We start from the raw sequence: 13968 nt of genomic DNA, 5'->3' as shown, positions 1-13968 counted from the left end.
CAGACCCTCACATGTATGGTCAAGTGATTTTTAACTAGTCTGTCAAATCCACACAGCTCAGGCAGAACAGTTCATTAAAAAAATAGTGCTGAAAGAACTGCATATCCATAGCCAAAAGAAGTAAAGAAGACCCCTATCTCACACCTTATACAAAAATTAACTCAAAATGGATCAAAAACCTAAAAATAAAAGCAAGACCAATAAAGCTTCTAGAAGAAATTGTAGGAAAATATCTTCAAGACCTGGTGGTAGGTGGTGGATTCTTAAAGGAGATAAGAGGAGGACTGAGATAGACTACTGATGTTTAGTGTACGTAGAAGTTTTAATTAGTTTAACTGTAAAAGTGTGGAAACGTATAGAGTGGCTGGTAATAAATAGTGAGTAACAGCTGTTTTATAAGTCGGGATGTGGCTGAAAATGGTAGTCTGGGCATGTAAATGCCAATCGACAGAATGCTAGAGAATAATCTAGGAACTGAATAGCACAGTAAACCAAGAGGTGGATGAGAATTGTGGTTGATGATACAGATGCAAGAGTGTCCTTTGTGAGCTAGAACAAATGTACATCACTACTGCAGGGTGGTGGGAATGTGGAGAAGCATGTGAAAAATACAACTGGAGTGACCTATGGACTGTGGTTAGCAGTAATAATATAATATTCTTGCATCTATGCTAAAGATGTACTGTGTTGATAATGGGACAGTATGTAAAATGTGAGCCAAATGTACACCATGGATGTGGTAACAATCAGGTGATATTATCTTATCTGTAACAAATGTTCTACCACAGTGTGGTTTGTTGCTAGAGGGGTGTTGTTTGGGAATTCTGCACATGTGCATGATTGTTTTATAAGTTTACAACTTCTGGCATAAAAAGTATATTTAAAAAGTAATAATAGAATGGGTTGGAGGAAAAATGCACCAAATGTAAGATAAGGACTGTAATTAGTAATCATAATTTGTAACAGACATTTCACAACAATGCAAGGTGTTGGTGGAGGGTTGATGTATGGGTCCCTTGTGTGATGTTATGCATGTTTGTTTTGTAAGTTAACTTTTACTATACACTTATTGTTTATGTGTGTTCATATGTAAATGATATAAAGACAATAATAATAGGGTGGGTTGGGGGAAAATACTTTGGTTAGTAGTAGTATTTTGACAATGCTCTTTAATCATTAGTTTAAAATGTTTAACAACAATGCAAGGTATTGGTGGTAGGGTGAGTTATGAGAGTCCTGTCTGATGTTATGTATGTATGTTTTATAAGTTCACAATTATTACTATACACTTATTGTTTATGTATGAGTGATACACTTCAATAAATTTTTAAAAAAATAATTTTAAAAAATGCACGAACAAAACCAAAAGAATTCCTAAAAAAGAACCCACCAGGAGCAGATGTAACTCAAAGAGGACCTGTCTCCCATGTGGGAGGTACCAGGTTTGGTTCCCCATGCCTCCTAAAGAAGACAAAGAAATAATGAGCAGACAAAGATTTAAAAAACAATGAGCAGACAATGAGCAGAAAACAAACAAAATAATGAGCAGAAAATTAGTTTAAAAAAAGCAAGATAACAAGCAAAAACAAAATGACCAGGGAGCAGGATGTGGCACAAGCATTTGAGCATCTGCCCCCCACATGGAAGATCCTGGGTTCAGCTTCTAGTGCCTCCTAAAAAAAAGAAAAAACAGACAATGAGCAAAAAACAATGAGCAGACAATGAGCACAAACAACAAGCAAAACAGACCAGAGAGCCATTTCCAGGTGGAGTGGGAAAATCCACCTTTAGAGGAAATATTAAAGGAAGTCTCATAGCCTGAAAGAAAAGGACAGAAGAGAGAGGCTTGGAGGAGAGTATAGAAGAAAGAATAGCAGAAATGATCATCAAAAGAGTAAAGAGAAAGACAAAAATAAGATGTGATACATGAAAACAGAATAAAATGGTGGAAGCAAATGATACATTTACAGTAATACAATTGAATGTGAATGGATTAAACTCCCCAATCACAAGATACAGGCCGACAGAATGATTAAAAAAAAAAAAAAAAAAATGAGCCATCCATATGTTGCCTACAAGGACTCACTTTAAATCCAAGGATACACATCGGCTGAAAGTGAAATGTTGGTAAAAGATACTCCATAGGAACAGTAACTAAAAAAGAGCAGGAGTATCTACACTAATCAGACAAAACAGACTTTGAATGCAGAAAAGTTATAGGAGATACAGAAGGATGTTATATATTAATAAAAGGGACAATCCATGAGGAAGCTGTAATAACAGTCATAAATATCTATGCACCTAATCAGGGTGCCCCAGAATACATGAGGCAAACTCTGGCAAAAGTGAAGGGAGAAATAGACATCTCTCAAGTAATAATTGGAAACTTCAATCAACCACTCACATCATTAGATAGAACAATTAGACAGAAGACCAGCAAGAAAACAGAGAACTTGAACAATATGATAAACAAGTTAGACTTAGCAGACATCTACAGAACATTGCACCCAAACACAGAGGGTTATACATTCTTTTCTTCTCAAATGCTCATGGATCTCTCCCCAGGATGGACCACATGTTAGGTCACAGTACAAGTCTCAATAAATATAAAAATACTGAAATTACATAAAGCACCTTCTCAGATCATCATGGAATGAAACTGGGAATCAATAATAGACAGGAAAGAGGTAAATTTGCAAATGTGTGGAGGCTTAACAACACACTCTTAAAAATTCAGTAAATAATCAGTGGGTCAAAGAAGAAATTGTAAGTGAAATTAGTAAACACAATTTACCAAAGCTGCAAAGGCAGTTCTGAGAGGGAAATTTCTAGCCCTAAACACCTATATTAAAAAATAAGAAAGAGCTAAAATCAAAGCTCTAAATGAACAACTGGAGAAACTAGAAAAAGAACAACAAACTACTCCCAGGGAAAGCAGAAAAAAAAATAATTAAGATTAGAGCAGAGATACATGAAATGGAAAACAAAACAATAATACAGAAAATCAATAAAACCAAAAGCTGGTTCTCTGAAAAGATTAATAAAATGGACAAACCCCTTGTAGCAGTTTAATATGGTTATGAATTCCAAAAATATGTACTGGATTATGTTTATAATCTGGTCTGTACCTGAGCATGATTAAGTATGATTAGGTCTTTGATTGGGCCATGTCATTAGGGTGTTGAACCCATTCCTTGGTGGGTGGGGACTCACAGATAAAAGACATAGCAATGGACAGAGTTGGAAGTTTTAATGTTGGAGTTTTGATGTTGGTGTTTGATGCTGAAGCTGAAGCCCAGGGAGAAAGACAGAACTGTTCACCTGATACTCTACAGTTGACCTTGTGGAGAGAGGCAATGCCTAGAGAGCCTCATAGTCTACAGCTGACCTTGTGGAGAAAACAGAGGAGCTGAGCCCAGAGGAACCCAGGAAGCCTGAACCCTCGCAGATGTCAGCAGCCATCTTGCTCCAAGACATGAAACTAGACTTTGGGGAGGGAAGTAACTTATGCTTTATGGCCTAGTATCTGTAAGTTCCTATGACAAATAAACAAGCTTTATAAAGTCAACGAATTTCTGGTATTTTGCATCAGCACCCCTTTGGCTGACTAATACAGCCCTTGTTAGACTAACCAAGAAAAAAGGAGAGAAGATGCAAATAAATAAAATCAGAAATGAAAGGGTGAAGTTTCAACTGACCCCACAGAAATAAAAAGGATCATAGAGAATATTATGAGAAACTATGCCAAGAAACTAGACACCCTAGATGAAATAGACAAATTATTAGAAATGTGCAAACAACCTACACTGACCAGAAGATACAAGAAAGAATATTACAGACCAATATCTCTACTGAACATAAATGCAAAACTTCTCAATAAAATACTTGCAAATCAAATCCAACAGCATATCAAAAGACTTATACATCACAACCAAATGGGAGTTATTCCTGGTATGCAACATAAGGAAAACAAAGTAATACCCAACATTAACAAATTGAAGGGAAAAAATTACATGATCATCTTGATCAGTGAAAAAAAGGCATTTGACAAAATCCAGTATCCTTTCTTGATAAAAACACTTTGAAAGATAGGAATAGATGGAAAATTACTCATTTTGATATAAGGCTTATTTGAAAAACCCACAGCCAACATTGTACTCTGTGGAAATGCTGAAAGCTTTCCATTTAAGATCAGGAACAAGACAAGAATGCCCACTGTCACCATTGTTATTCAACTTTGTGCTAGAAGTTCTAGCTACAGCAATTAGACAAGAGAAGAAAAAGTAAAAAGCAACCAAATAGGAAAAGAAGAAGTAAAACTCTCACTATCTGCAGATGATATGATCCCATATTTAGAAAATTCTGATCCATCTACGACAAAGCTCCTTGCACTAAAAAACAAGTTCAGCAAAGTGGCAACATAGAAGATCAATACACACAAACATCAGAAATGTTTCTGTACACCAGTATTGAACAATCTGTGGTGGAAATCATGGAAAATATTCCATTTATAATAGCAACAAAAAAAACCCTCAAATACCTAGGAATTATTGTAACCAAAGATGTACTGGAGCTCGAGACTGGACAATGGGCTTACAGGAAATGACGGGGGCAGGGGGAGAAGAAGGTTGTGAGCTGAGGCCTACATGGGCGAAATCTATGATAAAGTGTAGTTGGGCAGTGATGGGATAAGACGGGGGCATAGGGATACTACTGGGTGGGGCTTTGCAGGCTTGAGGGGGGCTAGGGTTGGGAGGATGGGTCAGATGGTCCATGGAATTGCGGGGAGGGTTTGGGGGAGTGGGTGAACATGGGAGATTGTCAGGTATGTGACTGAAACTGTAATGTTGAGAAAACACTTTAGAAAATATAATAAGAAAGGGTTATTTGTTTAAGGTGTTTGACGGTGGGCATCTGGCACAGGGTAAACCTGGGACAGGCTTCTAGGGAGTGTGTGAGTGCTCATCTTGTCATATTGTGTTATATCAGTGGGTAGAGACACATACAATGAGCAGAAAAGTGTTGTACCCCCTTCCTGGGGAGGCCTGATGTCCTCAAGCAGAGGAGACGGTGTTTCTTGAGAGCATGGGTGGCTTCCAATGGGGGAGGACACATTAGAGTGTCAAGCCCTCAGCATTATTTTAAGTATCTATGAATCTTGTCCCTAAAACAGTGGAGCTTGGTTGTCACTGTGGGCCCTGAGGGGAGGGGGAGAAAGGAATAGAATAGGTGGAAGATGGGGCAACTGGGGGGCAATGGGAGTGTTCCACAAGATCGTGCAGTGATGGATATAAGCCATGTTAAATTTCACCAAAAATTTGTAAAAGTGTATAGTCTAAAATGTAAACCATAATGTAAACCATAATGTAACCAAAACTTTATAAACGTGTACAGTCTAAAATGTAAACCATAATGTAAATGATAATGGAACAATGGGAAAAAAAAGGCATACTGGACCTATATGCAAAAAACTACAAAACAATCCTGAAAGAAAATTTTAAAAGCACCTAAACAAATGGCAAGATATTCCGTGTTCATAGATTGGAAGATTAAATATTGTGAAGATGTCAATCCTCCCCAAACTGATTTATATATTAAATGCAATAGCAATCAAAATTCCAATAGTCTACTTTACAGAAATAGAAAGAGCAATTATTAAATTCATTTGGAAGGAAAAGTGCACCTGAATTGGTAAAGCATTTTCAAAAAGAAGTGTGACATGGGAGGAATTTCACTGTATTAACTGGGAATATATTATAGAGCTACAGTGGTCCATGTTACTGGGACAAAACCGTCTCTTCAACAGATAGTGCTGGGAAAACTGGATATCCATAACCAAAAGAATGAAAGAGGACACCTATCTCACTCCCTATACAAGAATCAACTCAAAATAAATTAAACACCAAATTAATAGCCAGGACTATAGAACTACTAGAAGAAAATGCAGGGAAACATCTCAAAGACCTTGTGGTAAGTGGTGGTTTCTTGGGCCTTACACCAAAGCATAAGCAACAAAAGAAAAAATAGATAAATTGGATTGCCTCAAAATTAAGCACTTTTGCTCCTCAAAGGACTTTGTCAAAAGGGTGAAGAGGCAGCCAATTCAAGAGAAAATATTTGGAAATCACATATCTGATAAGGATTTTATATCCAATATATATAAGGTGATGCTACAAGTCAACAATAAAAAGCCAAATGACCTGATTAAAAAATGGGCTAATACTTGAACACAAATTTATCCAAAGAAGACATACAAATGGTGAAAAAACACATGAAAAAAATGTTCAACTTCACTAGCAATTAGGGAAATGCAAATCAAAATTACACTGAGATATCATTTCACACCAATTATAATGGCCACTATTAAAAAGACAGAGAACTACAAGTGCTGGGGAGGATGTGGAGTGATGGGAACACTTACTCACTGTTAGTGGGAATGTAGAATGATACAGCCACTGTGGAGGACTGTTTGGCAGTTCTTAGGGAAGTTGAATATAGACTTGCCATGTGACCCAGCAATATCACTCCTAGGTATATACCCAGAATAACAGAGAGCAGTGACATGAACAGACGTGACACTGATGTTCGTAGTGACATTATTCATGATTACAAAAAGATGAAAACAATCCAGGTGCGCATCAATTGATGATTATATAGACAAATTGTGGTATACGCACATGATGGACTATTACGAACCTGTAAGAAGAATTGAAGTCATAAAGCATATGACAACATGGATGAACTTGGAGGATATTACGTTGAGTGAAACAGGCCAGACATAAAAGGACAAATACTGTATATATGGTTGTGCTACTATGAACTAAATATATTGTGTAAACTTATGGAGTTAATAACTTGAATATGGGTCACTAGAAAATAAAATGATGTTAAAGAATAGAAAGGGTTAACTTGAGCAGAATTGATAAAAAGGATGTTTGTTAATCTTTGGGAATAAATAGAAATGGTGAAAGCCCAATGTAATATCTAATATCTGTAACTAGCAGTACTATTATGTGGGTATGAAAGGGATTTAAAGGGAAAGTCTAAGGTCGAGTATTTTACTAAAAGGAAAGATTTTTTAAAATGTAACATGGAACTATATATCATAATAAAACTAAATGTGAAATATGAAAAAAAAGTGAAAGCCTGGAAAAAGACATTCCACATATAGTTACAAAAATAAAACTGGAATAGCTGTACTTTATCAGGTAAAATAGAGTTTAAACACAGAACTATTATTAGACACAAGAAAGGACATTATATATTAATACAAGAGGCAATTCACCAGGAAGAAATAAGAATCATAAATGTTTATGCACCTAACCAGGAAGCACCAAATTACATGAGGCAAACACTGACAATACTGAAGGGAGAAATAGATGTCCCTACAATAATAGTTGGAGACTTTAATACACCACTCTCTTTATTGGGTAGAATGAGGTCTGGGCAGAGGATCAATAAAGAAATAGAGAGCTTGAATAATACAAAAAATGAACTAAATCTAATAGATGTAACAGAACATTGCACCCCAAAACAGCAGGATATACATTCTTCTCAAGTGCTCTTTCTCTGGGATAAGACCACATGCTGAGTCACAAAGCACATCTCAATAAATTCAACAAGATCAAAATTATACAAAGCACTTTTATAATTAAATAAAGCTGGAAATAAACAACAGACAGAAAAAAGGAAAAATCACAAATATATGGGGATTAAACAACACACTCAAATAATCGGTGGGTCAAAGAAGAAATTGCTAGAGAAATCAATGAACACCTTGAGACAAATGAAAATGAGAACACAATATATCAGAATCCATGGGATCGGGAAGCGGACTTGGCCCAGTGGTTAGGGCATCCGTCTATCACATGGGAGGTCCGCGGTTCAAACCCCTCCTTGACCCATGTGGTGCTGGCCCACGCGCAGTGCTGATGCATGCAAGGAGTGCCTTGCCACACAGCGGTGCCCCCCATGTAGGGAAGCCCCACACTCAAGGAGTGTACCCCATAAGGAAAGCTGCCCAGCACGAAAGAAAGTGCAGCCTGCCCAGGAATGGTGCCGCACACACAGAGAGCTGACACAACAAGATGATGCAACAAAAAGAAACACAGATTCCCATGCCACTTACAACAACAGAATCTATGGGATGTATTATAACAAAGGCAGAGCTGAGAGAGAAATTTGTAGCCCACAATGCTTACATTTAAAAAGAAGAAAGAGTTAAAATCAATGACCAAACTACACAGCTGGAGAAACTAGAAATAGAGCAGCAAACTATTCCCCAAGCCAGCAGAAGGGAAAAAAATAACAAAGATCAGAACAGAAATAAAATCAAGAACCAAAAAATACAGAGAATTTAAAAAACCAAAAGTTGGTTCTTCAAGAAGATTAACAAATTTGACAAACCTTGAGCTAGACTCACAAAGAAAAAAGAGAAGATGCAAATAAATAAAATGAGAAATGAAAATGGGGACCTTATTACTGACCCCACAGAAATAAAAGAGACCATAAGAGGATACTATGAACAAATGTACGCCAACTAACTAGACAACGTAGATGAAATGGAAAAATTCCTAGGAACATATGTACAACCTACACTGACCCTAGAAGAAATAGAAGACCTAAACAAACCAATCACAGTAAAGAGGTTGAAACAGTCATCAAACAATTTCCCAAAATGAAAAGTTCATGACCAGATGGCTTCACAGGTTAATTCTACCAAGCCTTCAAAGAAGATTTAATACCAGTCTTACTCGAACTCTTCCAAAAAATTAAATGAGAAGAAATGCTACCAAACTCATTTTATGAAGCTAATACTATAACCAGATAAAGATACTATAAACAAAGAAAATTACAGACCCATTTCTTTAATGACTACAGATGCAAAAATCAACAAAATGCTTGCAAATTGAACCCTACAACACAATAAAGTAATTATTCATCGTGATCAAGTGGGTTTTTAAATCAGGAATACAAGTATGGTTTGGCATAAGAAAATTATTTTGTGCAATACACCACAAATAATGAATCAAAGAAGAAAAATCACAGGATCTTTTCAGTTGACACACAAAAGGTATTTGACAAAAATACTCCAAAAGATAAAAATCCAAGGAAACTTTCTCAACATAATAAAGGGCATATATGAAAAACCCACAGCTAACATTATACTCAATGGTGAAAGACTGAAAGCTTTCCCACTGAGATTGGTAACAAAACAAGCATGTCCACTATTACCTGTTTTTCAACATAGTGCTAGAAGTTCTAACCTGAGCAATCAGACAAGAAAAAGAAAAGGCATACAAACTGGAAAGAAATAAAACTGTCACTATTCACAGATAATATGATCCTATACCAAGAAAGTCCTAAAAAATCTACAACAAAGCTACTAGAGGTAGCAAATGAGTTCAGCAGAGTGGCAGGATACAAGATTAATATGCAAAAACCAATAGTGTTTCTATACACTAGTAATGAGCAATCTGAGGAGGAAGTCAAGAAAAAAATTCAAATTTTAATAGTGTCTAAAGGAATCAGGGAAGTGGAAGTAGTTCAGTGGTTGAGCACCTGCTTCCCACATGTGAGGTCCTGGGTTTAATCCCCAGTACCTCCCCCCCCAAAAATAATAATAATAATAAAAGAATCAAATATTTAGGAATAAACTTAACCAGGGATGTAAAGTTGTTGTTTTCAGAAAACTACAATGCATTGCTAAAAGAAATGAAAAAAAGAACTAAATGGAAAAACATTCCATGTTCATGGACTGGAAGACTAAACATTGTTAAGATGTCAATTCCACCCAAATTAGTATACAGATTCAATGCAATCCTGATAAAAAGCCCAACAGCCTTTTTTAAAGAAATGGAAAACACAATTATCAAATTTATTTGGAAAGGTAAAGGGCCCTGAATAGCCAGAAGTATCTTCAAAAGGAAGAATGAAGTTGGAGGACTCTAATTTCCAGACTTTAAATATTACCTAGCTACAGTGGTAAAAACAGCATGGTACTTGCATAAAGGTAGACACATAGACCAATGGAACCGAACTGATGGTTCAGAAACAGACCCCTATGTCTATGGTCAAGTGATTTTTGACAAGGCTGCCAAGCCCACTCAGCTAGAGCAGAACAATCTATTCAACAAATGGTGCAATGAGAACTGGATATCCGTATCCAAAAGAAAGAAAAAGGACCTCTAACTTACACTTTATACAAAAATTAACTCAAAATGGAACAAGGACCTAAATATAAAAGCTAGAACCATAAAGCTCCTAGAAGAAAATGTAGAAAACATCTTCCAAACCTGGTGGTTGGTGGTGGATTCTTAAACCTTACACTGAAAGCACGAGCAGTGAAAAAAAAAAATGGATATATGGGACCGCCTCAAACTTAAACACTTCTGTGATTCAAAGGACTTCTTCAAGATGGTGAAAGGGTATCCCATTCAATGAAAGAAAATATTTGGAAACTACATATCTGAGAAGGGTTTGATTTCCATGTTATAAAGAGAGGTCATATAACTCAACAATAAAAGAGCAAGCAACCCAATTTTAAAATGGGCAAAAACTTGAACAGACATTTCTCTAAAGAGGAAACACAAATGGTAAAAAAGCATATGAAGGCAGCGGACTTGGCCCAGTGGTTAGGACATCCATCTGCCACATGGGAGGTCCACGGTTCAAACCCCAGGCCTCCTTGACCCGTGTGGAGCTGGCCCATGCACAGTGCTGATGCACACAAGGAGTGCCGTGCCACGCAGGGGTGTCCCCCGCATAGGGGAGCCCCACGCACAAGGAGTGCACCCCATAAGGAGAGCCGCCCAGCGCGAAAGAAAGTGCAGCCTGCCCAGGAATGGTGCCGCACACATGGAGAACTGACACAACAAGATGACGCAACAAAAAAAAGAAACACAGATTCCCATGCTGCTGACAACAGAAGTGCACAAAGAAGATGCAGCAAATAGACACAGAGAACAGACAACTGGGGTGGGGGGGAAGGGGAGAGAAATAAATAAATAAATCTTTTTTAAAAAAGCATATGAAAAATGTTCCATATCACTAGCTATTAGGGAAATGCAAATCAAAACTACAGTAAGATAGCCTCTCACACTTCATAGAATGACCATTTAAAAAGAGAGAGAGAGAGAGGGAGAGAGAAAACAATAAGTGCTGGAGAGGATGTGGAGAAATAAGAACACTCCTTCACTGTTGGTGGGAATGTAGAATTTTGCAGCCTATGTTCAAGACAGTTTGGCAGTTTCTCAGGAAGCTAAATATAGAACTGCCTTATGAGCCAGCAATCCCTCTACTAGGGATATATCCAGAAGAACTGAAAACAGTGATGCAAACAGACATTTGCACACCAATGTTCATAGTGGCATTACCCACAATTATCAAAAGATGGAAACAGTCCATGTCCATCCACCAAGCCAAGGTCCACAGGATGGAGGAATAGAATATGGAATAGAGTGGACTTACTGATATTCTATTCATGAACTATTGTGATTAGTAATCGAAGAAACTGTGGCATTGGTGTGGAGAAAGTGGCCATGGTGGCTGCTGGGGGTAGGGAGTGGGAGGAAGAGATGAGATATGGGGGTGTTTTCAGGACTTGGAGTTGTCCTGGGTGGTCCTGTAGGGACAGTTACTGGACATTGTATGTCCTCCCATGGCCCACTGGGTGGACTGTGGGCGAGTGTGGGCTATGGTGTGGACCATTGACCATGAGGTGCAGCGGTGCTCAGAGATGTATTCACCAAATGCAATGAATGTCACATGATGATGGAGGAGATTGTTTTATGGGGGGAGGAGTGGGGTGAGGTGGTGGGGGGTATATGGGGACCTCATATTTTTTTAATGTAATATTTTAAAAATTAAGACAAAAAAAAAAAGAATAAAACAAAAGCCTCCTATTTACAAATGGGTTCATATCCACAGGAACATGGCTAAAGAAAGAACATGTCTTTTGTTCAGGAACATGGTTTAACCTACCATAATATGCTTTTTCTGATTCACACCTATTGTGTGCTTATTGGAAAAAATTCAAACATCACAGAGTTAACTAGCCTCTGTTAAAAGTTTGGCAACTCCTCCAGATTTTTTTCAGTGTGTGTCCATGTTTTAACTATAGTTACATATTTATTACAATAATCAGATTATACTCCATGTATTTTTAAATTTTCCTTTTTATTTTCCTTCTTGGACATAGGGTCAACCTCATTCTTTTAAGAGAAATAATATCCTATGGCAGATTTCTCATCCTTGGCACTCTTGACATTTGGGACCAGATAAGTCCTTGTTGTAGGGGCCATCCTGTGTATTGCAGAATATTGAGCAGCAGCCTTGGCCTCGACCCAGTAGATGCCAGGAGCACCCTTCAGTTGAGACAATCAAAAATGTTTCCAGACACTGTCCAGTGTCCCCTGGAAGACACCCTCATCTGTGATTGTGAACCCCCAGTCTGTCTTGAATGTGCTTTATTTGACCACTTCCCCCTCAAACTGCCATATATGGTTGCAGAGAACATCATTGTTCCTAAATCTCTGTGCATCTGTGTGGGAGTTTTTGTAGGGTGAGGTCCTAGAATTGCCTGGTCAAAGGGTGTGTTTGAAACTCCTCCAGAATTTATATGTATGGGGCACCCTGAAAGGGGGTCTGGGGTCCTTAACGTTTAGGGGCATTTCCGTGGCAAGAACAGTTTCTCAAAATGTAAATTGTGTCTCTTTGTAGAAGCTGGAGTTGGGGGAAGGGGGACAACACTGGTTGAGCTCCTGTCCCGGGCCACGCCCTCACTGGACACGTCACAAATGCGTTCTCACCCAGGCTGCCCAATAGCCTTGCAGAGGGGATAATGCCCCTGTTTGAAATAAGGACTCGGGTCCAGAAGGGTTAGGCAAGGTCACACAGATGGGCAGTAGTAGAGAAGACCTTCCAAAGCCCAGTCTGGTTGTTTCTGGTCCAAATGGATCCCCATGTGAAAGTGTAATATTGATGCAGAAGAGAAGACAGAAAGTTGCATGGACTTTGGACTCTCCACCTGAAAACACTTCCCTGGCAACTTTCCTGTCCTTTCCTAAGGGGCGTAACATCACTTACCTCCTGGAGTATCCTTGTGAATGGAGGTCATGTGGGGAACAGGAAAGTGCTATGCAAATGCAATTTATGATTCTTCTTGCCTCCAGCTGTATTGGCTTCCCTCGTGTTTATCCTCATGCCTGTCCTTGTCCCTGCCCTAACTTCCCGTTCCCCGTTTCTTCCAGGACCCACGCAGAACAAATGCCAAGCACTCATATGCAAGTGCGACCAGGAAGCTGCTCACTGCTTGGCCCAAGCAGAGTACAACTTAAAGCACCTCTTCTACCCCCGTTTCTTATGTGAGAGCTCATTCAAGTGTGACTGACTAGCCTGAATTGAAATGTTCTTTTGCACAGTGAAATAAAACTCCTGTTCACTGATTAACAATGGTGTTCTCTGCAGCCGGGAACTGAGGCCAAATGATAAAGTCACAGCACTAATGTTTGCTTCCCTTCCCTGGCCTGGAACTGTTTCCAGTTTGGTGTCTGGTTTGAATAAAGTTCTAAGTGCTGTGCCTGTTTTCTAAAACCATAACTGTACTGGGTTTGGTAATATTTTTGAGATTCAACTTTTGTGGAAAGGTGAGCTCTGTCCTGCCACCTGCTCCTGATGGTGGGTAGCGGTGGGTAGTCAAAGATGAACAAGCACCCACTAAGTGCCTGGCCTTTTTCTAGGCCCTGGGACCCAGTAATAAATCAGGTGGCCTCATGTCACCCGCCCTTGGGAAGCTCAAATCTCTGACTTTTAGCTTAAGGGTAGTTATTCCCCATCCCACTCTGTCTTTACTTCCCAAGGTTAAAATGTACTTCTAGATGATGAAAGTAGTATATATTGTTTGGGTTTTTAAAAAATTAATATTTATTTCTCCCTGCCCCCTCGTTGTTTGCATTTGCTGTGTTCTGG

At 38.5% G+C, this 13968-nt stretch overlaps 1 protein-coding gene across 1 annotated transcript in view; it reads left to right on the top strand.

Annotated features, from left to right (window-relative positions):
• The window catches only part of PLA2G10 (phospholipase A2 group X), a 34982-nt gene extending 21553 nt beyond the window's left edge, over window positions 1-13429 (top strand). Inside the window, exon 4 of the mRNA XM_058286232.1 lies at window positions 13251-13429. Within this exon, the coding sequence (XP_058142215.1) occupies window positions 13251-13390 (140 nt within the window). The 3' untranslated portion in view covers window positions 13391-13429. The remainder of the gene's footprint in view (window positions 1-13250) is intronic.
• Window positions 13430-13968: the final 539 nt, after the last annotated feature.

Source organism: Dasypus novemcinctus, chromosome 23, assembly GCF_030445035.2.
Source record: "Dasypus novemcinctus isolate mDasNov1 chromosome 23, mDasNov1.1.hap2, whole genome shotgun sequence".
NCBI classification, from domain to species: Eukaryota; Metazoa; Chordata; class Mammalia; order Cingulata; family Dasypodidae; genus Dasypus; species Dasypus novemcinctus.
The sequence above is the reverse complement of the archived record's forward strand: the minus strand, read 5'-3'. Positions and strand labels throughout refer to the sequence as shown.